Genomic DNA, 23,719 nt, shown 5'->3' on the forward strand with positions numbered 1-23,719 from the left:
ACACCGCCTTCTGCCCGATTGTAGCTGAGATAGGCACCAGCACCTCCCGCCACCCCAGAAGGGAATAAGCGGTAGGAGATGGATGGATATGTATGTATGTATATACAAACCCCGTTTCCAAATGAGTTGGGAAATTGTGTTAAATGTAAATATAAACGGAATACAATGATTTGCAAATGATTTTCAACCCATATTCAGTTGAATATGCTACAAAGATATTTGATGTTGAAACTGATAAAAACAATTTTTTTGCAAATAATCATTAAATTTAGAATTTGATGCCAGCAAATCGTGACAAAGAAGTTGGGAAAGGTGGCAATAAATACTGATAAAGTTGAGGAATGCTCATCCAACACTTATTTGGAACATCCCACAGGTGTGCAGGCTAATTGGGAACAGGTGGGTGCCATGATTGGGTATAAAAACAGCTTCCATGAAATGCTAAGTAATTCACAAACAAGGATGGGGTGAGGGTCACCAATTTGTAAGCAAATTGTGGAACAGTTTTAGAACAACATTTCTCAACGAGCTATTGCAAGGAATTTAGGGATTTTACCATCTACGGTCCGTAAAATCATCAAAAGGTTCAGAAAATCTGGAGAAATCACTGCACGTAAGCGATGATATTACGGACCTTTGATCCCTCAGGTGGTACTACATCAAAAAGCGACATCAGTGTGTAAAGGATATCACCACATGGGCTCAGGAACACTTCATAAAACAACTGTCAGTAACTACAGTTAGTTGCTACATCTGTAAGTGCTGGGCCCGAAATCATCTAAGATGGTTTTGATACAAAGTGGAAAAGTGTTCTGTGGTCTGACGAGTCCACATTTCAAATTATATTTGGAAACAGAGGACGTTGTGTCCTCCGGAACAAAGAGGAAAATAACCATCCGGATTGTTTTGGGCGCAAAGTTCAAAAGCCAGCATCTGTGATGGTATGGGGGTGCATTAGTGCCCAAGGCATGGGTAACTTACACATCTGTGAAGGCACCATTAATGCTGAAAGGTACACACAGGTTTTGGAGCAACACATGTTGTCATCCAAGCAACATTATCATGGACGCCACTGCTTATTTCAGCAAGACAACGCAAAGCCACGTGTTACAACAACGTGGTTTAGTAGTAAAAGAGCGTGGGTACTTTCCTGGCCCGCCTGCAGTCCAGACCTGTCTCCCATCAAAAATGTGTGCACATTATGAAGCGTAACATACAACAGCTGAGTCCCCGGACTGTTGAACGACTGAAGCTCTACATAAAACAAGAATGATAAAGAATTCCACTTCGAAGCTTCAACAATTAGTTTCCTCAGTTCCCAAATGTTTGAGTGTTGTTAAAAGAAAAGGTGATTCAACACAGTGGTGAACATGCCCTTTCCCAACTACTTTGGCACGTGTTGCAGCAATGAAATTCTAAGTTTATTATTATTTGCAAAAAAAAAAAAAGTTTATGAGTTTGAACATCATATATGTTGTCTTTGTAGTGCATTCAACTGAATATGGGTTGAAAAGGATTTGCAAATCATTGTATTCCATTTATATTTACATCTAACACAATTTCCCAACTCATATGGAAATGGGGTTTGAATATATGTATGTATGTATGTATGTATATATATATATATATATATATATATATATATATATATATATACATACACATATATATATATATACACATAAACAAGGTGCAAAGCCATAAAATTAAGTTAAATTTGGAGCACATCATCGTTTTCACAGCTTTTTTGTTGTTAGAGGTGGAGAGTGTTTTAATGTAGATTTCTAAATCTTTTTTTAAAGGCACAAAAGACAGGTCGGGTATTGAGAAACTTACATTCATGAATATAAAACTTAGCCAATAGAATAATGAGGTTGCAAAGGTAAAATTCCTTTTCATTTTTTTGTTCATACAGTGTAGAACCAAATATCACATCTTTAAAACAATGCACAAATTTGTCATGAATATTGTCCAGGATGAAGCGACAGATGCCCTTCCACAGTGATCGATTGCTTAAAAAAAAAAAAAAAAAAAAAAAAAAAAAAAGGAGGGGGGGTGGTTTTGGGGTTTTGACTTAATGTATGACGTCATGGTCGTTCCGTGTGATGTCATGCATCTATTTTATCTTTTTTTTTTTAGCCTTTAGCGCCCCCTCTCGTTTCGATGATTGCCGCGCCGACACCTGTTCGGATCAGGTGATCTCAGAGGCGAGTCACGTGATTTTTATATTGCATTCTTTTATATAGTAGTTTTAGTTTTTTATTGTTTTTAAACGACGATGCCGCTAAGTTGTATTCACTTGTCTGTATGAAAGCAATGACAATAAATAACTTGACTCATTCAAATATGTAAGTCTATTTGTTCCTTTAAAAAAAAAATGGTTAAAAAAAAATCATAAATGCAATAAATTAAATATCGTAACACTCTTATTAGCGGGGAAAATCATCAGTTGAGTGTAATCATAACTTGTAAATAACAAACTGACACCCGGAAATAGTTTTAGAGACGAGGCGGGGTTATACTGACATCTTCTGGTCATGTTTAGTAAGTGCAAGTCGGCCCCTTAAGCGCCTTATTGAAGGAACAAAATGTAATAATAAATATATAATGAACATACACTTGAAATGTCGTAATACATGTAATAAAAGTACATCGTAAAAGTTTACAAAGCGGATTATGTGTTCAGAGAAGACGGAGGAAGGAAACCGGAAGTGAGCGAGAACACGATGAGGCGAACACTCACAATAAAGAAGGAAGTATAGGATGAAAGAGAAGAAGTGAAAACAGAACACTTGTTAACTTTTAAATGTACTATTTGTGTTCTTGAGGTTCTGGACGCGCTCGTCACTTTTCTCCTGTGTGCCGCGCGCCCCCGCGCCGGCTGGTACCGCTCTCACGCGGGCCCGCGCGTCACGTGACCCCTGACTTTAAAAAAGGCGGAAGTCATTGATCACGACGCTCGTCACCGCCGACGTGAACGAGCAAGGTTCCCCCCGCGCGACGTGCTTATGAGCCGGACGGGACCACGCCCCCCTCTGAAAGGCGGGATGACGTCACGTATTGATCCTAACGGTTCGATACTTGATCAATAAGCGCTTTGGGATTTGCGGCTTCGTACCGCGGCCGATGGACTCGGACATATTGTAGGCGTCGTGCATGCGCGCCAGACATGGCCGACTGCTACCCGGCCGGGCCGGAAGCCTCAGACAGCCGGACTGCGAGCCCGCTGACGGCCAAGAACCGATACCAGAACCCGGCTCTGGGTCACAGCTTCAAGAGGGCCACGCTGACCAAACCCACGTATTGTCACCACTGCAGCGACTTCCTGTGGGGACTGCTCGGCTTCCTGTGTGAAGGTACACACCTTTTCTAGCTTGACCCTGTTTGGCAACATTGTTGACTGCAGGCGGTTTGGACTAATGACTGACATTTATTGTGTGTAAATGTTGTTTGTCATGTATAAATGTTGTTTCTCTTCGTGTCTAATTGTGTATAAATGTTGTTTGTCATTGTGTATAAGTGTTGTTTGTCATCCTTTGTCATTGTGTATAAGTGTTGTTTGTCATCCTGTCTCAATGTGTATAAATGTTGTTTGTCATCGTGTCTCATTGTGTATAAATGTTGTCATTGTGTGTAAATGTTGTTTGTCATCGTGTTTCGTGTATAAATGTTGTTTGTCATCCTTTGTCATTGTGTATAAATGTTGTTGGTCATCGTGTCTCATTGTGTATAAATGTTGTCATTGAGTATAAATGTTGTTTGTCATCATGTCTCATTGTGTGTAAATGTTGTTTGTTATCGTGTCTCGTGTATAAATGTTGTTTGTCATTGTGTATAAATGTTGTTTGTCATCCTGTCTCATTGTGTATAAATGCTGTTATTGTGTATAAATTTTGTTTGTCATCGTGTCTCATTGTGTATAAATGTTGTTTGTCATTGTGTATAAATGTTGTTTGTCATTGTGTATAAATGTTGTTTGTCGTCGTGTATAAATGTTGTTTGTCATCCTGTTTCATTTGGTATAATGTTGTTTGTTATCGTGTCTCATTGTGTATAAATGTTGTTTCTCTTTGTGTCTAATTGTGTATAAATGTTGTTTGTCATTGTGTATAAGTGTTGTTTGTCATCCTTTGTCATTGTGTATAAGTGTTGTTTGTCATTGTGTATAAGTGTTTGTCATCCTTTGTCATTGTGTATAAGTGTTGTTTGTCATCCTGTCTCAATGTGTATAAATGTTGTTTGTCATCGTGTCTCATTGTGTATTAATGTTGTCATTGTGTATAAATGTTGTTTGTCATCGTGTCTCATTGTGTATAAATGTTGTCATTGTGTGTAAATGTTGTTTGTCATCGTGTCTCGTGTATAAATGTTGTTTGTCATCCTTTGTCATTGTGTATAAATGTTGTTTGTCATCCTGTCTCATTGTGTATAAATGCTGTTATTGTGTATAAATTTTGTTTGTCATCGTGTCTCATTGTGTATAAATGTTGTTTGTCATTGTGTATAAATGTTGTTTGTCATTGTGTATAAATGTTGTTTGTCGTCGTGTATAAATGTTGTTTGTCATCCTGTTTCATTTGGTATAATGTTGTTTGTTATCGTGTCTCATTGTGTATAAATGTTGTTTCTCTTTGTGTCTAATTGTGTATAAATGTTGTTTGTCATTGTGTATAAGTGTTGTTTGTCATCCTTTGTCATTGTGTATAAGTGTTGTTTGTCATTGTGTATAAGTGTTTGTCATCCTTTGTCATTGTGTATAAGTGTTGTTTGTCATTGTGTATAAGTGTTGTTTGTCATCCTGTCTCAATGTGTATAAATGTTGTTTGTCATCGTGTCTCATTGTGTATTAATGTTGTCATTGTGTATAAATGTTGTTATCGTGTCTCATTGTGTATAAATGTTGTCATTGTGTGTAAATGTTGTTTGTCATCGTGTCTCGTGTATAAATGTTGTTTGTCATCCTTTGTCATTGGGTATAAATGTTGTTTGTCATTGTGTATAAATGTTGTCATTGAGTATAAATGTTGTTTGTCATCGTGTCTCATTGTGTGTAAATGTTGTTTGTCATCGTGTCTCGTGTATAAATGTTGTTTGTCATTGTGTATAAATGTTGTTTGTCATCCTGTCTCATTGTGTATAAATGCTGTTATTGTGTATACATTTTGTTTGTCATCGTGTCTCATTGTGTATAAATGTTGTTTGTCATTGTATATAAATGTTGTTTGTCATTGTGTATAAATGTTGTTTGTCGTCGTGTATAAATGTTGTTTGTCATCCTGTTTCATTTGGTATAATGTTGTTTATCGTGTCTCATTGTGTTTAAATGTTGTTTGTCATCGTGTCTCATTGTGTATAAATGTTGTCATTGTGTGTAAATGTTGTTTGTCACCGTGTCTCGTGTATAAATGTTGTTTGTCATTGTGTATAAATGTTGTTTGTCACCCTGTCTCATTGTGTATAAATGCTGTTATTGTGTATAAATGTTGTTTGTCATCGTGTCTCATTGTGTATAAATGTTGTTTGTCATCGTCTCTCATTGTGTATAAATGTTATTTGTCATTGTGAATAAATGTTGTTTGTCATCGTGTATAAATGTTTGTCATCGTGTATAAATGTTTGTCATCGTGTATAAATGTTGTTCGTCACCCTGTTTCATTTGGTATAATGTTGTTTGTTATCGTGTCTCATTGTGTTTAAATATTTGTCATCATGTCTCATTTAGTATAATGTTTTTTGTCATCGTGTCTCATTGTGTATGAATGTTGTTTGTCATTGTGTATAAATGTTGTTTGTCATCCTGTCTCATTTAGTATAAATGTTGTTTGTCATTGTGTATAAATGTTGTTTGTCATTGTGTCTCATTGTGTATGAATGTCATTGTGTATGAATTTTGTTTGTCATCGTGTCTCATTGTGTATAAATGTCATTGTTTATGAATTTTGTCTGTCATCGTATTTCATTGTGTATAAATGGTTTTTGTCATTGTGTATAAATGTTGTTTGTCTTCATGTCTCATTGTGTATAAATGTTGTTTGTCATCCTGTCTCATTTAGTCTAAATGTTGTTTGTCATCGTGTATAAATGTTGTTTGTCATTGTGTCTCATTGTGTATAAATGTCATTGTGTATGAATCTTGTTTGTCATCGTGTCTCATTGTGTATAAATGTTGTTTGTATTTGATTATAAATGTTGTTTGTCTTCATGTCTCATTGTGTATAAATGTTGTTTGTCATCATGTCTCACTGTGTATAAATGTTTGTCATCATGTCTCACTGTGTATAAATGTTGTTTGTCATGTATAAATGTTGTTTGTCATCATTTATAAATGTTGTTTTGTCATCCTGTCTCCATTTAGTATAAATGTTGTTTGTCATCGTGTATAAATGTTGTTTGTCATTGTGTCTCATTGTGTATAAATGTCATCGTGTATAAATGTTGTTTGTCATTGTGTCTCATTGTGTATAAATGTTGTTTGTCATTGTGTATAAATGTTGTTTGTCATCATGTCTCACTGTGTATAAATGTTGTTTTTCATGTATAAATGTTGTTTGTCATCATTTATAAATGTTGTTTTGTCATCGTGTCTCATGTCGCTATTGTGTATAAATGTTGTTTGTCATCGTGTCTCATTGTGTATAAATGTTTGTCGTCATGTATAAATGTTGTTTGTCATCTTCTGTCACTGTGTATAAATGTTGTTTGTCATCGTGTCTCATTGTGTATAACTGTTGTTTGTCACTGTGTATAAATGTTGTTTGTCATCGTGTCTCATGTGTATAAATGTTGTTTGTCATAGTGTCTCCTTGTGTGTAAATTTTTTTTTTGATTGTCACACATCTTTGTGTATAAATGTTTGTCATCGTGTCTCACGTTTTATCTGTGTATAAATGTTGCCATTGCGTCTCACGTCGTTATTGTGTATAAACGTTGTTTGTCATCGTGTCTGTAGTCTCTATTGTGCATAAATGTTGTCATCGTGTGTCACTTCTTTATTGTGTATAGAGGTTGTTTGTCATCGTGTCTCACATCTTTATTGTATGTAATGATTGTTTGTCCTTGTGTCGTGTATAAATGTCATCACGTTTCACGTCTGTCTTGTGTCCAAAGGTCCATAACACGTGTCTTAATTGTGTTTACGTGTCCTTATTTACGTCTGAAAGTCCTAACATCGTGTCCTCATTTATGTTTTATTGTGGCTTACACCTCCTCATTCACATCTTCATAGTGTGTCTTAATGTCCACATTGTGTGTTTTATTCCACAATGTTTTAATTGTGTTTACGTGTCCTCATTGTTTAACTGCACTGTGTATCCTCACTGCACTTGACAGTACAGTCCAACTGGTCCTCACAAAGACATATGACACACACATCTTCTGCCCAGTAACACGCCAGTTGTCGTGTGTGTGTGTGTGTGTGTGTGTGTGTGTGTGTGTGTGTGGGTGCGTGTTGCTTGGTGGTCGGAAGCCTTTCTTTTGCAGTTCCTCTAGTTGTCATGGCAGCAGAAGGCGTGTGCGTGTGCGTGTGCGTGTGCGTGTGCGTGTGCGTGTGCGTGTGCGTGTGCGTGTGCGTGTGTGTGTGTGTGTGTGTGTGTGTGTGTGTGTGTAATGTATAATAACAACCAATGTAATTGTGAGAACAACCTACAAACCCCGTTTCCATATGAGTTGGGAAATTGTGTTTGATGTAAATACAAAAGGAATACAATGATTTGCAAATCCTTTTCAACCCATATTCAGTTGAATGCACGACAAAGACAAGATATTTGATGTTCAAACTCATAAACTTTATTTTTTTTGCAAATAATAATTAACTTAGAATTTTATGGCTGCAACACGTGCCGAAGTAGTTGGGAAAGGGCATGTTCACCACTGAGTGACATCACCTTTTCTTTTAACAGCACTCAATAAATGTTTGGGAACTGAGGAAACTGTTGAAGCTTTGAAAGTGGAATTATTTCCCATTCTTGTTTTATGTAGAGCTTCAGTCGTTCAACAGTCCGGGGTCTCCGCTGTTGTATTTTACGCTTCATAATGCGCCACACATTTTCTTTGGGAGACACGTCTGGACTGCAGGTGGGCCAGGAAAGAATCACACTCTTTTACTACGAAACCACGCTGTTGTAACACGTGGGTTGGCATTATCTTGCTGAAATAAGCAGGGGCGTCCATAATAACGTCGCTTGAATGACAACATATGTTGCTCCAAAACCTGTATGGACCTTTCGGCATTAATGGATCCTTCACAGATGTGTAAGTTATGTGTAAGTGCCTTGGGCACTAATACACCCCCATACCATCACAGATACTGGCTTTTCAACTTTGTGCCTATAACAATCCAGATGGTTATTTTCCTCTTTGTTCCGGAGGACACCATGTCCACAGTTTCCAAATATAATTTGAAACGTGGACTCGTCAGACCACAGAACACTTTTCCACTTTGCATCAGTCTATCTTAGATGAGCTCGGGCCCAGCGAAGCGAGCGGCATTCCTTGGTGTTGTTGATAAATGGGTTTTGCTTTGCATAGTAGAGTTTTAACTTGCACATACAGATGTAGCAACCAACTGTAGTTACTGACAGTGGTTTTATGAAGTGTTCCTGGGCCCATGTGGTGATATCCTTTACACACTGATGTCGGTTTTGGATGCGGTACCGCCTGAGGCATCAAAGGTCCGTAATATCTTTGCTTACGTGCAGTGATTTCTCCACAATCTCTGAACCTTTTGATGATTTTACGGACCGTATTTATTGCCACATTTCCCAACTTCTTTGTCACGTGTTGCTGGCATCGAATTCTAAAGTTAATGATTATTTGCCAAAAAAAAAAAAAAAGTTTATCAGCCTGAACATCAAATATGTTGTCTTTGTAGCATATTCAACTGAATATGGGTTGAAAATTATTTGCAAATCATTGTATTCCGTTTATATTTACATCCAACACAATTTCACAACTCATTTGGAAACGGGGTTTGTATTTTATTTTGAAATCCACGTCCCTCTCTCTTAACCGCGAGTGACGTCTTCTAACCCGCGTTGCCATGGTGACACGGTATGTGTGTTGTCGCCTCCCTCAGTGTGCAACTTCATGTGTCACGAGAAATGTCTGAAGACGCTACGCTCGCCGTGCTCCAGCATGGCGCCCTCTGCAGTGCGGGTGAGTGAGGCGCCGTCACGTTGTTGTCGTTGACCACATGCCCGTTTTTTGTCATCGTGTCTCATTGTTTGTAAATGTTGTTTGTCATCGTGTATAAATGGTGTTTGTCATCGTGTCTCATTGTGTATAACTGTTGTTTGTCATCATGTATAAATGTTATTTGTCGTTATTTGTCATTGTGTCTCATTGTGTATAAATGTTTGTCATCGTGTATAAATGTTGTTTGTCATCATTTCTCATTGTGTATAAATGTTGTGTTTCATCATGTATAAATGTTATTTGTCATCGTGTCTCATTGTGTGTAAATGTTGTTTGTGATCGTGTCTCATTGTGTATAACTGTTGTTTGTCATCATGTATAAATGTTATTTGTCATTGTGTCTCATTGTGTATAAATGTTTGTCATCGTGTATCATTGTGTATACATGTTTGTCATCATGTATAAATGTTTGTCATCGTGTGTCATTGTGTATAAATGTTGTTTGTCATTGTGTATAAATATTGTATGTCATTGTGTCTTATTGTGTGTAAATGTTGTTTGTCATTTTGTATTAATGTTGTTTGTCACCTTGTCTCATTGTGTATAAATTGTTTGTCATTTTGTATGAATGTTGTTTGTCACCTTGTCTCATTGGGTATAAATGTTGTCATTGTGTATAAATGTTGTTTGTCATCCTGTCTCATTGTGTATAAATGTTGTTTGTCATTGTGAATACATATTGTTTGTCATTGTGTCTAAATATTGTTCGTCATTGTGTCTTATTGTGTGTAAATGTTTGTCATTTTGTATAAATGTTGTTTGTCACCTTGTCTCATTGTGTATAAATTTTGTCATTTTGTATAAATGTTGTTTGTCATTGTGTATAAATGTTGTTTGTCATCGTGTCTCATTGTGTATACATTTTTTTGTCATTGGGTATAAATATTGTTTGTCATTGTGTCTTATTGTGTGTAAATGTTGTTTGTCATTTTGTATTAATGTTGTTTGTCACCTTGTCTCATTGTGTATAAATTGTTTGTCATTTTGTATGAATGTTGTTTGTCACCTTGTCTCATTGGGTATAAATGTTGTCATTGTGTATAAATGTTGTTTGTCATCATGTCTCATTGTGTATGAATCCATCCATCCATTTACCACCGCTTGGGGGTGTGGGGCGTCACTGGAGCCTATCTCAGCTGCATTCGGGCAGTAGGCGGGGTACACCCTGGACAAGTCGCCACCTCATTGCAGATTGTGTATAAATGTTTTTGTCATTGTGTCTCAAAGTGTATAAATGTTGTTTGTCATTGTGTATAAATGTTGTTTGTCATGTATAAATGTTTGTCATTGTGTCTCATTGTGTATAAAAGTTGTCATTGTGTCTCATTTTGTATAAATGTTGATTGTCATCATATATAAATGTTGTTTGTCATCGTGTCTCATTGTGTATTAATGTTGTTTGTCATCCTGTCTCATTGTGTATAAATGTTGTTTGTCATCCTGTCTCATTGTGTATAAATGTTGTTTGTCGTTGTTTGTCATTGTGTATACATATTGTTTGTCATTGTGTCTAAATATTGTTCGTCATTGTGTCTTATTGTGTGTAAATGTTGTTTGTCATTTTGTATAAATTTTGTTTGTCACCTTGTCTCATTGTGTATAAATTTTGTCATTTTGTATAAATGTTGTTTGTCACCTTGTCTCATTGGGTATAAATGTTGTTTGTCATTGTGTATAAATATTGTTTGTCATTGTGTCTTATTGTGTGTGAATGTTGTTTGTAATTTTGTATAAATGTTGCTTGTCACCTTGTCTCACTGTGTATGAATGTTGTTTTTCATTGTGTATGAATGTTGTTTGTCACCTTGTCTCATTGGGTGTAAATGTTGTTTGTCATTGTGTGTAAATGTTGTTTGTCATCATGTCTCATTGTGTATAAATGTTGATTGTCTTTGTGTATAAGTTTGTCATCCTGTCTCATTGTGTATAAATGTTGTTTGTTATCGTGTCTCATTGTGTATAAATGTTGTTTGTCATTGTGTATAAATATTGTCTGTCGTGTCTTATTGTGTGTAAATGTTGTTTGTCATTTTGTATAAATGTTGTTTGTCACCTTGTCTCATTGGGTATAAATGTTGTTTGTGATTGTGTATAAATGTTGTTTGTCATCGTGTCTCATTGTGTATACCTTTTTTTTGTCATTGTGTATAAATATTGTTTGTCATTGTGTCTTATTGTGTGTGAATGTTGTTTGTAATTTTGTATAAATGTTGTTTGTCACCTTGTCTCATTGTGTATAAATGTTGTTTGTCATTGTGTATAAATGTTGTTTGTCACCTTGTCTCATTGGGTATAAATGTTGTTTGTCATTGTGTATAAATGTTGTTTGTCATCCTGTCTCATTGTGTATAAATGTTGTTTGTCATCGTGTCTCAGTGTATATAAATGTTGTTTGTCATTGTGTATAAATATTGTTTGTCGTGTCTTATTGTGTGTAAATGTTGTTTGTCATTTTGTATAAAAGTTGTTCGTCACCTTGTCTCATTGTGTATAAATGTTGTTTGTCATTGTGTATAAAGTTTGTCACCTTGTCTCATTGGGTATAAATGTTGTTTGTCATTGTGTATAAATGTTGTTTGTCATCGTGTCTCATTGTGTATAAGTGTTGTTTGTCATTGTGTATAAATATTGTTTGTCATTGTGTCTTATTGTGTGTAAATGTTGTTTGTCATTTTGTATAAATGTTGTTTGTCACCTTGTCTCACTGTGTATAAATGTTGTTTGTCATTTTGTATAAATGTTGTTTGTCACCTTGTCTCATTGTGTATAAATGTTGTTCGTCATTGTGTATAAATGTTGTTTGTCACCTTGTCTCATTGGGTATAAATGTTGTTTGTCATTGTGTATAAATGTTTGTCATCATGTCTCATTGTGTATAAATGTTGTTTGTCATTGTGTATAAGTGTTTGTCATCGTGTCTCATTGTGTATAAATGTTGTTTGTCATTGTGTATAAATATTGTTTGTCGTGTCTTATTGTGTGTAAATGTTGTTTGTCATTTTGTATAAATGTTGTTTGTCACCTTGTCTCATTGTGTATAAATGTTGTTTGTCATTGTGTATAAATGTTTGTCACCTTGTCTCATTGGGTATAAATGTTGTTTGTCATTGTGTATAAATGTTGTTTGTCATCATGTCTCATTGTGTATAAATGTTGTTTGTCATTGTGTATAAATGTTTGTCATCCTGTCTCATTGTGTACAAATGTTGTTTGTCATCGTGTCTCATTGTGTATAAATGTTTGTCATTGTGTATAAATGTTGTTTGTCGTGTCTTATTGTGTGTAAATGTTGTTTGTCATTTTGTATAAATGTTGTTTGTCACCTTGTCTCATTGTGTATAAATGTTGTTTGTCATTGTGTATAAATGTTGTTTGTCACCTTGTCTCATTGGGTATAAATGTTGTTTGTCATTGTGTATAAATGTTTGTCATCATGTCTCATTGTGTATAAATGTTGTTTGTCATTGTGTATAAGTGTTTGTCATCCTGTCTCATTGTGTATAAATGTTGTTTGTCATTGTGTATAAATATTGTTTGTCGTGTCTTATTGTGTGTAAATGTTGTTTGTCATTTTGTATCAATGTTGTTTGTCACCTTGTCTCATTGTGTATAAATGTTGTTTGTCATTGTGTATAAAGTTTGTCACCTTGTCTCATTGGGTATAAATGTTGTTTGTCATTGTGTATAAATGTTGTTTGTCATCGTGTCTCATTGTGTATAAATGTTGTTTGTCATTGTGTATAAATATTGTTTGTCATTGTGTCTTATTGTGTGTAAATATTTGTCATTTTGTATAAATGTTGTTTGTCACCTTGTCTCATTGGGTATAAATGTTGTTTGTCATTTTGTATAAATGTTTGTCACCTTGTCTCATTGGGTATAAATGTTGTTTGTCATCGTGTCTCATTGTGTATAAATCCATCCATCCATTTACCACCGCTTGTCCCTTTTGGGGATGCGGGGGGTCACTGGAGCCTATCTCAGCTGCATTCGGGCAGTAGGTGGGGTACACCCTGGACAAGTCGCCGCCTCATTGCAGATTGTGTATAAATGTTTTTGTCATTGTGTCTCAAAGTGTAAAAATGTTGTTTGTCATCGTGTATAAATGTTGTTTGTCATGTATAAATGTTTGTCATTGTGTCTCATTTTGTATAAATGTTGCTTGTCATCATATATAAATGTTGTTTGTCAACGTGTCTCGTGTATAAATGTTTTTTGTCATTATGTCTCAGTATAAATGTTTGTCATCGTGTCTCCCCCACTCCTGCAGGTCCCCGTGGCGCACTGCTTGGGCCCGGACACCGGCAAGAGACGCATGTGCTGCGTGTGCAGGAAGCAGACGGAGGGAAACGCCGCGCTGCGCTGCGAAGGTCCGCACGCCGCTAGGGGGCGCCATTGACGTTGCAATCGCCGTCGCTAACAACTCTTGCTAACACTTTCAGTGTGCGAGCTCCACGTGCACGCCGACTGCGCCGCCTTTGCCTGCGCCGACTGCCGCCTTTGTCACACGGACGGAAGCCGGGAGCAGGTTGGCGTCCTGTCCGATTCTTAGACTTCCTGTCCTGGGAAACCAAATCAACTCCTCCCCGGTACTTTGTGTCTGCAGGGCACGTTTCACCACCACTGGAGGGAGGGCAACCTGGCGAGCAGCGCGAGGTGCGAGGTGTGTCGACGGTCCTGCAGCTCCTCCGACGTCCTGGCGGGAATGAGGTGCGAGTGGTGCAACATTACGGTAAGAAGGCATCAAGGAATATCACGCGGTTAAAAGTCCATTCCTGCTGCAAGATAGCCTCTGTGCCGTGTCAATAAGCATGTCATTAGACATGTCAGTCACATGTCAGTGACATGTAAGATGTTTCAGTCAATAAGCATGTCATTAGACATGTCAGTCTTGTGTCAGTCACATGTCAGAGAACATGTAAGATGTTTCAGTCCCATGTCACTAAGCCTGTCATTAGACATGTCAGTCTTGTGTCAGTCACATGTCAGAGAACATGTAAGATGTTTCAGTCCCATGTCACTAAGCCTGTCATTAGACATTTCAGTGTTGTGTCAGTGAACATGTAAGATGTTTCAATCTCTAAGCATGTCATTAGACATGTCAGTCACGTCAGTGACATGTAAGATGTTTAGGTCACTAAGCATGTCATTAGACATGTCAGTCACGTCAGTGACATGTAAGATGTTTAGGTCACTAAGCATGTAATTAGACATGTCAGTCTTGTGTCAGTGAACAGGTAAGATGTTTCAGTCTCTAAGCATGTCATTAGACATGTCAGTCTTGTGTCAGTCACGTCAGTGACATGCAAGATGTTTCCGTCTCCAAGCATGTCATTAGACATGTCAGTGAAGATGTATGATGTTTCAGTCCCATGTCACTAAGGATGTCATTAGACACGTCAGTCTAGTGTCAGTCACATGTCAGAGAACATGTAAGATGTTTCAGTCCCATGTCACTAAGCATGTCATTAGACATGTAAGTCTTGTGTCAGTCACATGTCTGAAGATGTATGATGTTTCAGTCCCATGTCACTAAGGATGTCATTAGACACGTCAGTCTAGTGTCAGTCACATGTCAGAGAACATGTAAGATGTTTCAGTCCCATGTCACTAAGCATGTCATTAGACATGTAAGTCTTGTGTCAGTCACGTCAGTGAAGATGTAAGATGTTTCAGTCCCATCTCACTAAGGATGTCATTAAGACACGTCAGTCTTGTGTCAGTCACATTCAGAGAACATGTAAGATGTTTCAGTCCTATGTCACTAAGCCTGTCATTAGAAATTTCAGTGTTGTGTCAGTGAACATGTAAGATGTTTCAATCTCTAAGCATGTCATTAGACATGTCAGTCACGTCAGTGACATGTAAGATGTTTCCGTCACTAAGCATGTAATTAGACATGTCAGTCTTGTGTCAGTGAACATGTAAGATGTTTCAGTCTCTAAGCATGTCATTAGACATGTCAGTCTTGTGTCAGTCACGTCAGTGACATGTAAGATGTTTCCGTCTCTAAGCATGTCATTAGACATGTCAGTCTTGTCAGTCACATGTCTGAAGATGTATGATGTTTCAGTCCCATGTCACTAAGGATGTCATTAGACACGTCAGTCTAGTGTCAGTCACATGTCAGAGAACATGTAAGATGTTTCAGTCCCATGTCACTAAGCCTGTCATTAGGCATGTCAGTCTTGTGTCAGTGAACATGTAAGATGTTTAAGTCTCTAAGCATGTCATTAGACATGTCAGTCTTGTGTCAGTCACATGTCAGTGACATGTAAGATGTTTCCGTCACTAAGCATGTCATTAGACACGTCAGTCTTGTGTCAGTCACATGTCAGTGACATGTAAGATGTTTCAGTCACTAAGCATGTCATTAGACATGTCAGTCTTGTGTCAGTCACATGTCAGTGACATGTAAGATGTTTCAGTCATTAAGCATGTCATTAGACATGTCAGTCACATCAGTGACATGTAAGATGTTTCCGTCACTAAGCATGTAATTAGACATGTCAGTCTTGTGTCAGTGAACATGTAAGATGTTTCAGTCTCTAAGCATGTCATTAGACATGTCAGTCTTGTGTCAGTCACGTCAGTGACATGTAAGATGTTTCCGTCTCTAAGCATGTCATTAGACATGTCAGTCTTGTGTCAGTCACATGTCTGAAGATGTAAGATGTTTCAGTCCCATGTCACTAAGGATGTCATTAGACACGTCAGTCTAGTGTCAGTCACATGTCAGAGAACATGTAAGATGTTTCAGTCCCATGTCACTAAGCCTGTCATTAGGCATGTCAGTCTTGTGTCAGTGAACATGTAAGATGTTTAAGTCTCTAAGCATGTCATTAGACATGTCAGTCTTGTGTCAGTCACATGTCAGTGACATGTAAGATGTTTCCGTCACTAAGCATGTCATTAGACATGTCAGTCTTGTGTCAGTCACATGTCAGTGACATGTAAGATGTTTCAGTCACTAAGCATGTCATTAGACATGTCAGTCTTGTGTCAGTGAACATGTAAGATGTTTCAGTCTCTAAGCATGTCATTAGACATGTGAGTCTTGTCAGTCATATGTCAGTGACATGTAAGATGTTTCCGTCACTAAGCATGTCATTAGACATGTCAGTCACATGTCAGTGACATGTAAGATGTTTCAGTCACTAAGCATGTCATTAGACATGTCAGTCTTGTGTTAGTGAACATGTAAGATGTTTCAGTCTCTAAGCATGTCATCAGACATGTCAGTCTTGTGTCAGTCACATGTCAGTGACATGTAAGATGTTTCAGTCACTAAGCATGTCATTAGACATGTCAGTCTTGTGTCAGTCACATGTCAGTGAAGATGTAAGATGTTTCAGTCCCATGTCACTAAGGATGTCATTAGACACGTCAGGCTTGTGTCAGTCACATGTCAGAGAACATGTAAGATGTTTCAGTCCCATGTTACTTTCATTTTCCTGGGGGAACTCTCCTGAAGGAATCAATAAAGTAGTATTTATCTATTAGACATGGCAGTCTTGTGTCAGTCACATGTCAGTCACATGTAAGATGTTTCAGTCACTAAGCATGTCATCAGACATGTCAGTCTTGTGTCAGTCACATGTCAGTGACATGTAAGATGTTTCAGTCACTAAGGATGTTATTAGACATGTCAGTCACATGTCAGTGAAGATGTAAGATGTTTCAGTCCCATGTCACTAAGGATGTCATTAGACACGTCAGTCTTGTGTCAGTCACATGTCAGAGAACATGTAAGATGTTTCAGTCCCATGTCACTAAGCCTGTCATTAGACATGTCAGTCTTGTGTCAGTCACATGTCAGAGAACATGTAAGATGTTTCAGTCCAATGTCACTAAAGATGTCATTAGACACGTCAGTCTTGTGTCAGTCACATGTCAGAGAACATGTAAGATGTTTCAGTCCCATGTCCCTAAGCCTGTCATTAGACATGTCAGTCTTGTGTCAGTCACATGTCAGAGAACATGTAAGATGTTTCAGTCCCATTTCACTAAGCCTGTCATTAGACATTTCAGTGTTGTGTCAGTGAACATGTAAGATGTTTCAATCTCTAAGCATGTCATTAGACATGTCAGTCAGGTCAGTGACATGTAAGATGTTTAGGTCACAAAGCATGTAATTAGACATGTCAGTCTTGTGTCAGTGAACATGTAAGATGTTTCAGTCTCTAAGCATGTCATTAGACATGTCAGTCTTGTGTCAGTCACGTCAGTGACATGTAAGATGTTTCCGTCACCAAGCATGTCATTAGACATGTCAGTGAAGATGTATGATGTTTCAGTCCCATGTCACTAAGGATGTCATTAGACACGTCAGTCTAGTGTCAGTCACATGTCAGAGAACATGTAAGATGTTTCAGTCCCATGTCACTAAGCATGTCATTAGACATGTAAGTCTTGTGTCAGTCACGTCAGTGAAGATGTAAGATGTTTCAGTCCTATGTCACTAAGGATGTCATTAGACATTTCAGTGTTGTGTCAGTGAACATGTAAGATGTTTAAATCTCTAAGCATATCATTAGACATGTCAGTCACGTCAGTGACATGTAAGATGTTTCCGTCACTAAGCATGTCATTAGACATGTCAGTCTTGTGTCAGTGAACATGTAAGATGTTTCAGTCTCTAAACATGTCATTAGACATGTCAGTCTTGTGTCAGTCACGTCAGTGACATGTAAGATGTTTCCGTCTCTAAGCATGTCATTAGACATGTCAGTCTTGTGTCAGTCACATGTCTGAAGATGTATGATGTTTCAGTCCCATGTCACTAAGGATGTCATTAGACACGTCAGTCTAGTGTCAGTCACATGTCAGAGAACATGTAAGATGTTTCAGTCCCATGTCACTAAGCAAGTCATTAGACATGTAAGTCTTGTGTCAGTCACGTCAGTGAAGATGTAAGATGTTTCAGTCCCATGTCATTAAGGATGTCATTAGACACGTCAGTCTTGTGTCAGTCACATTTCAGAGAACATGTAAGATGTTTCAGTCCTATGTCATTAGACATGGCAGTCTTGTGTCAGTCACATGTCAGTGGTCATGTTAGATGTTTCAGTCTCTAAGCATGTCCTTAGACATGTCAGTTGTGTCTCGTTCACATGTCAGTGAACGTGTAAGGTGTTTCAGTCACATGTCTTTAAGGATGTCATTAGATACGTCAGTCTTGTGTCAGTTACATGTCAGAGAACATGTAAGATGTTTTAGTCCCATGTCACTTTAATTTTCCTGGGGGAACTCTCCTGAAGGTATCAATAAAGTACTATTTATCTATCTATCTATTAGACATGTCAGTCTTGTGTCAGTGAACATGTAAGATGTTTCAGTCACATGTCACTAAGCATGTCATTAGACATGTCAGTCTTGTATTAGTCTTGTGTCAGTCACAAGCCAGTAAACATTTAAGATGACAGTCACCTTACAGTGTATTAGCTACATGTCACTAAATAAGTTGTTAGACATGTCGGTCTTGTATTAGTCATGTGTCAGTCACATGCCAGTAAACATGTTAGACGCCAGTCACCTTTCAGTGTATTAGTTAGATGTCACTAACTAAGTTGTTAGACATGTCGGTCTGGTGTCAGTCTTGTATTAGTCATGTGTCAGTCTCATGTGAGATGCCAGTCACCTTTCAGTGTATTAGCTGTATGTAACTAAATAAGTTGTTACACATGTCAGTCTTGTATTAGCCTTGTGACAGTCACCTGTCAGTGAACGTGTAAGATGTTTCAGTCACTAAGCATGTCATTAGACATGTCAGTCACATGTCAGTGAACGTGTAAGATGTTTTCATCACATGACACTAAGGATGTCATTAGACATGTCAGTCTTGTATCAGTCACATGTCAGTAAACATGTAAGATGCCAGTCACCTTTCAGTGTATTAGCTACATGTCACTATATAAGTTGTTCGACATGTTGGTCTTGTGTTAGTCTTGTATTAGTAATGTGTCAGTCACATGGCAGTTAACATGTAAGATTCCAGTCATCTTTCAGTGTATTAGCTACACGTCACCAAATAAGTTGTTCGACATGTCGGTCTTGTGTCAGTCTTGTATTAGTCATGTGTCAGTCACATGCCAGTAAACATGTAAGATGCCAGTCACCTTGCAGTGTATTGGCTACATATCACCAAATAAGTTGTTCGACATGTCGGTCTTGTGTCAGTCTTGTGTCAGTCTCATGTCTTTCTACATGTAAGATGCCAGTCACGTTTTAGTGTATTAGTCACATCACACTAAACATGTCATTAGACATGTCAGTCTTGTGTCAGTCACATGTCAGTAAACATGTAAGATGCCAGTCACCTTTTCAGTGTATTAGCTACATGTCACTATATAAGTTGTTCGACATGTCGGTCTTGTGTCAGTCTTGTATTATTCATGTGTCAGTCACATGCGAGTAAACATGTAAGATGCCAGTCACCTTGCAGTGTATTAGCTACATGTCACCAAATAAGTTGTTCGACATGTCGGTCTTGTGTCAGTCTTGTATTATTCATGTGTCAGTCACATGCCAGTAAACATGTAAGATGCCAGTCACCTTGCTTTGTATTAGCTACATGCCACCAAATAAGTTGTTAGACATGTCGGTACTGTGTTAGTCTTGTATTAGTCTTGTGTCAGTCACATGCCAGTAAACATGTAAGATGCCAGTCACCTTGGAGTGTATTAGCTACATGTCACTATATAAGTTGTTAGACATGTTGGTCTTGTGTCAGTCTTGTATCAGTCATGTGTCAATCTCATGTCTTTCTACATGTAATATGCCAGTCACGTTTTAGTGTATTAGTCACAACACACTAAACATGTCATTAGACATGTCAGTCTCGTGTCAGTCACATGTCAGTAAACATGTAAGATGTCAGTCATCTTTCAGTGTATTAGCTACATGTCACTAAATAAGTTGTTGACATGTAGGTCTTGTGTCAGTCTTGAATCAGGCATGTGTCATTTGCATGCCAGTTAACATGTAAGATGCTGGTCACCTTTCAGTGTATAAGCTATATGTCACTAAATAAGTTGTTAGACATGTTGGTCTTGTGTCAGTCTTGTATTAGTCATGTGTCAGTAAACATGTACGATGCCGGTCACCTTTCAGTGTATTAGCTACATGTCACTATACATGTCATTAAACAAATATAAGTCATGTGTCAGTCACATGTAATTTTACATGTATGATGCCAGCCACGTTTTAGTTTATTAGTGACATCACAATCAACATGTCTTTGGACATGTCAGTCTTGTGTCAGTCACATGTCAATCATGTGTCAGTTATGTATCAGTAAACATCTAAGATGGCAGTCACAATTCAGTCAGTGCGCATCAGTCACACGTCACTAAACTTGTCATTTGACATACAGGTCTTGTGCCAGTCTTGCATCAGTCACATGTCAGTCGTGTCATTACATATGTAAGATGTCAGTAACATTTTAGTCAGTGTATCAGTCACATGTCATTAGACAAGTCTGACTTGTGACTCACATAACTGATGCAAGACTTTCACCAGAAGTAAGGTAAATGTTGCCTAAAGCGAGCATTGACCCAGAAACTTGTGCTGGGTGACTGAAAACTGTAAAGGGGAGCAATTAACCAAAACACCTGGTGGGAACACTAATTACTAAACAAAGGCAGGTGTGGATAATTAGTGCCCATGGAAACCAACAGTAAATGAAAGGAAAGAGGGTGCAGCCAGGAAACAGACTAAAACATTGGAAACAAGCTACTAAACATAAATCACGCCATGACCCGGGTAACCGATCGTGACACTTGTGTCACTAAACATGTTAGTCTTGTGTCAGTCTGGTCACTCACCTGTCATTCAACATGTGGAATGTCAGTCATGTTTCAGTCATTGCATCAGTATTATGTCACTAAACATATTCTTTGACACTAAGTCTTGTGTCAGTTTTGTATTAGTCTTGTGTCACTCACTTGTCATTCAACATGTGAAATATTAGTCACGTTTCAGTCATTGTATCAGCCACTTGTCACTAAACATGTTCTTTGATACTAAGTATTGTCAGTCTTGTATTAGTCATGTGTCAGTCACATGTAAGATGTCAGTCACATTTCACTCACTGTATCAGCCTTATGTCAGTAAACATGTCCTTTTGACGTGTCAGTCTTGTATTAGTCATGTGTCAGTCACATGTAAGATGTCAGTCACGTTTCAGTCAGTTTATCAGCCTTATGTCACTAAACATGTCTTTTAGACGTATTGATCTTGTGTCAGTCTTGTATTAGTCATGTGTCGGTCACATGTAAGATGTCAGTCACTTTTCAGTCAGTGTATCAGCCGTATGTTACTAAACGTGTTGTGTGACACTTAGTCTTGTGTTAGTCGTGTGTCACTCACATGTCATTCAACATGTAAAATCCCAGTCGCGTTTCAGTCAGTGTATCCGCCTTATGTCACTAAACATGTCCTTTAGACATATTTGTCTTGTGTGATTCTTGTATTAGTCATGTGTCAGTCACATGTGAGATGTCAGTCACCTTTCAGTCAGTGTATCAGCCGTATGTTACTAAACATGTTGTGTGACACTTAGTCTTGTGTTAGTCGTGTGTCACTCACATGTCATTCAACATGTAGAATCCCAGTCGCGTTTCAGTCAGTGTATCAGCCTTATGTCACTAAACATGTCCTTTAGACATATTTGTCTTGTGTCAGTCTTGTATTAGTTTTGTGTCATTCATGTGTCATTCAACATGTGGAATGATAGTGACGTTTCAGTCATTGTATCCGCCTTATGTCACTAAACATGTCCTTTAGACATATTTGTCTTGTGTGATTCTTGTATTAGTCATGTGTCAGTCACATGTGAGATGTCAGTCACCTTTCAGTCAGTGTATCAGCCGTATGTTACTAAACATGTTGTGTGACACTTAGTCTTGTGTTAGTCGTGTGTCACTCACATGTCATTCAACATGTAAAATCCCAGTCGCGTTTCAGTCAGTGTATCAGCCTTATGTCACTAAACATGTCCTTTAGACATATTTGTCTTGTGTCAGTCTTGTATTAGTTTTGTGTCATTCATGTGTCATTCAACATGTGGAATGATAGTGACGTTTCAGTCATTGTATCAGCCTTATGTCACTAAACATGTCCTTTAGACATATTTGTCTTGTGTGATTCTTGTATTAGTCATGTGTCAGTCACATGTGAAATGTCAGTCACGTTTCAGTCAGTGTATCAGCCGTATGTTACTAAACATGTTGTGTGACACTTAGTCTTGTGTTAGTCGTGTGTCACTCACATGTCATTCAACATGTAAAATCCCAGTCACGTTTCAGTCAGCCTATCAGCCTTATGTCACTAAACATGTCCTTTAGACATATTTGTCTTGTGTCAGTCTTGTATTAGTTTTGTGTCATTCATGTGTCATTCAACATGTGGAATGATAGTGACGTTTCAGTCATTGTATCAGCCTTATGTCACTAAACATGTTCTTTGACACAAAGTCTTGTGTCAGTCTTGTATTAGTCTTGTGTCACTCACTTGTCATTCAACATGTTAGTCACGGTTCAGTCATTCTATCTGGCACTTGTCACTAAACATGTTCTTTGATACTAAGTATTGTCAGTCTTGTATTAGTCATGTGTCAGTCACATGTAAGATGTCAGTCACGTTTCACTCAGTGTATTAGCCTTATGTCACTAAGCATGTTGTGTGACACTTAGTCTTGTCAGTCGTGTGTCACTCACATGTCATTCAACATGTAAAATCCCAGTCGCGTTTCAGTCAGTGTATCAGCCATATGTCACTAAACATGTCCTTTTTGACATTTTAGTCTTGTCAGTCTTGTATTAATCATGTTTCAGTCACATGTAAGATGTCGATCACGTTTCAGTCATTGTTTCAGCCTTGTCACTAAACACATAATCAAACATGTCAGTCTTGTATTAATCTTGGGTCACTCACGTGTCATTCAACATGTAAAATCCCAGTCACGTTTCAATCAGCCTTATGTCACTAAACATTTCCTTTAGATGTGTTGGTCTTGTGTCAGTCTTGTATTAGTCATCTGTCAGTCACGTTTCAGTCAGTTTATCAGCCTTATGTCACTAAACATGTTGTTTGACACTAAGTCTTGTGTCAGTCTTGTGTCACTCACGTGTCATTCAACATGTAAAATGTCAAATCACGTTTCAGTCATTGTATCAGCCTTGTCACTAAACATGTAATTAGACATGTCAGTCTTGTTGTAGTCTTGTTTCACTCACGTGTCATTCAACATGTAAAATCCCAGTCATGTTTCAGTCACCTTATCAGTCACAATACATGTCCTTTGATTGTGTCAGTCTTGCATCAGTCACATGTCATTAATCATGTAAGATGACAGTCACTTTTTAGTCAGTGTAATGGTCGAATGTCCTTTAGACATGTTAGTTTTGTTCCAGTCTTGTTTAGTCATGTTTCAGTCACATGTAAGATGTCAGTCACGTTTCAATCAGCTTTATGTCACTAAATAGTCTTGTGTCAGTTTTGTGTTGTTTTGTGTTACTCACGTGTC

The 23,719-nt window shown here is 37.8% G+C and overlaps 1 protein-coding gene across 2 annotated transcripts in view; it reads left to right on the plus strand.

Annotated features, from left to right (window-relative positions):
- The first annotated feature begins 2,253 nt into the window (after nt 1-2,253).
- The window catches only part of LOC133546107 (diacylglycerol kinase theta-like), a 68,127-nt gene continuing 46,661 nt past the window's right edge, over nt 2,254-23,719 (plus strand). The window contains exons 1-5 of one of the 2 annotated variants that reach the window (XM_061891950.1): nt 2,254-3,356; nt 9,074-9,153; nt 13,463-13,562; nt 13,635-13,720; nt 13,799-13,924. In XM_061891950.1, the coding sequence (XP_061747934.1) occupies nt 3,170-3,356; nt 9,074-9,153; nt 13,463-13,562; nt 13,635-13,720; nt 13,799-13,924 (579 nt within the window). In that variant the 5' untranslated portion in view covers nt 2,254-3,169. The remainder of the gene's footprint in view (nt 3,357-9,073; nt 9,154-13,462; nt 13,563-13,634; nt 13,721-13,798; nt 13,925-23,719) is intronic. The other variant, XM_061891951.1, reaches the window with a different exon arrangement.

The sequence above is a fragment of the Nerophis ophidion genome, linkage group LG29, assembly GCF_033978795.1.
Source record: "Nerophis ophidion isolate RoL-2023_Sa linkage group LG29, RoL_Noph_v1.0, whole genome shotgun sequence".
Classification (NCBI taxonomy): Eukaryota; Metazoa; Chordata; class Actinopteri; order Syngnathiformes; family Syngnathidae; genus Nerophis; species Nerophis ophidion.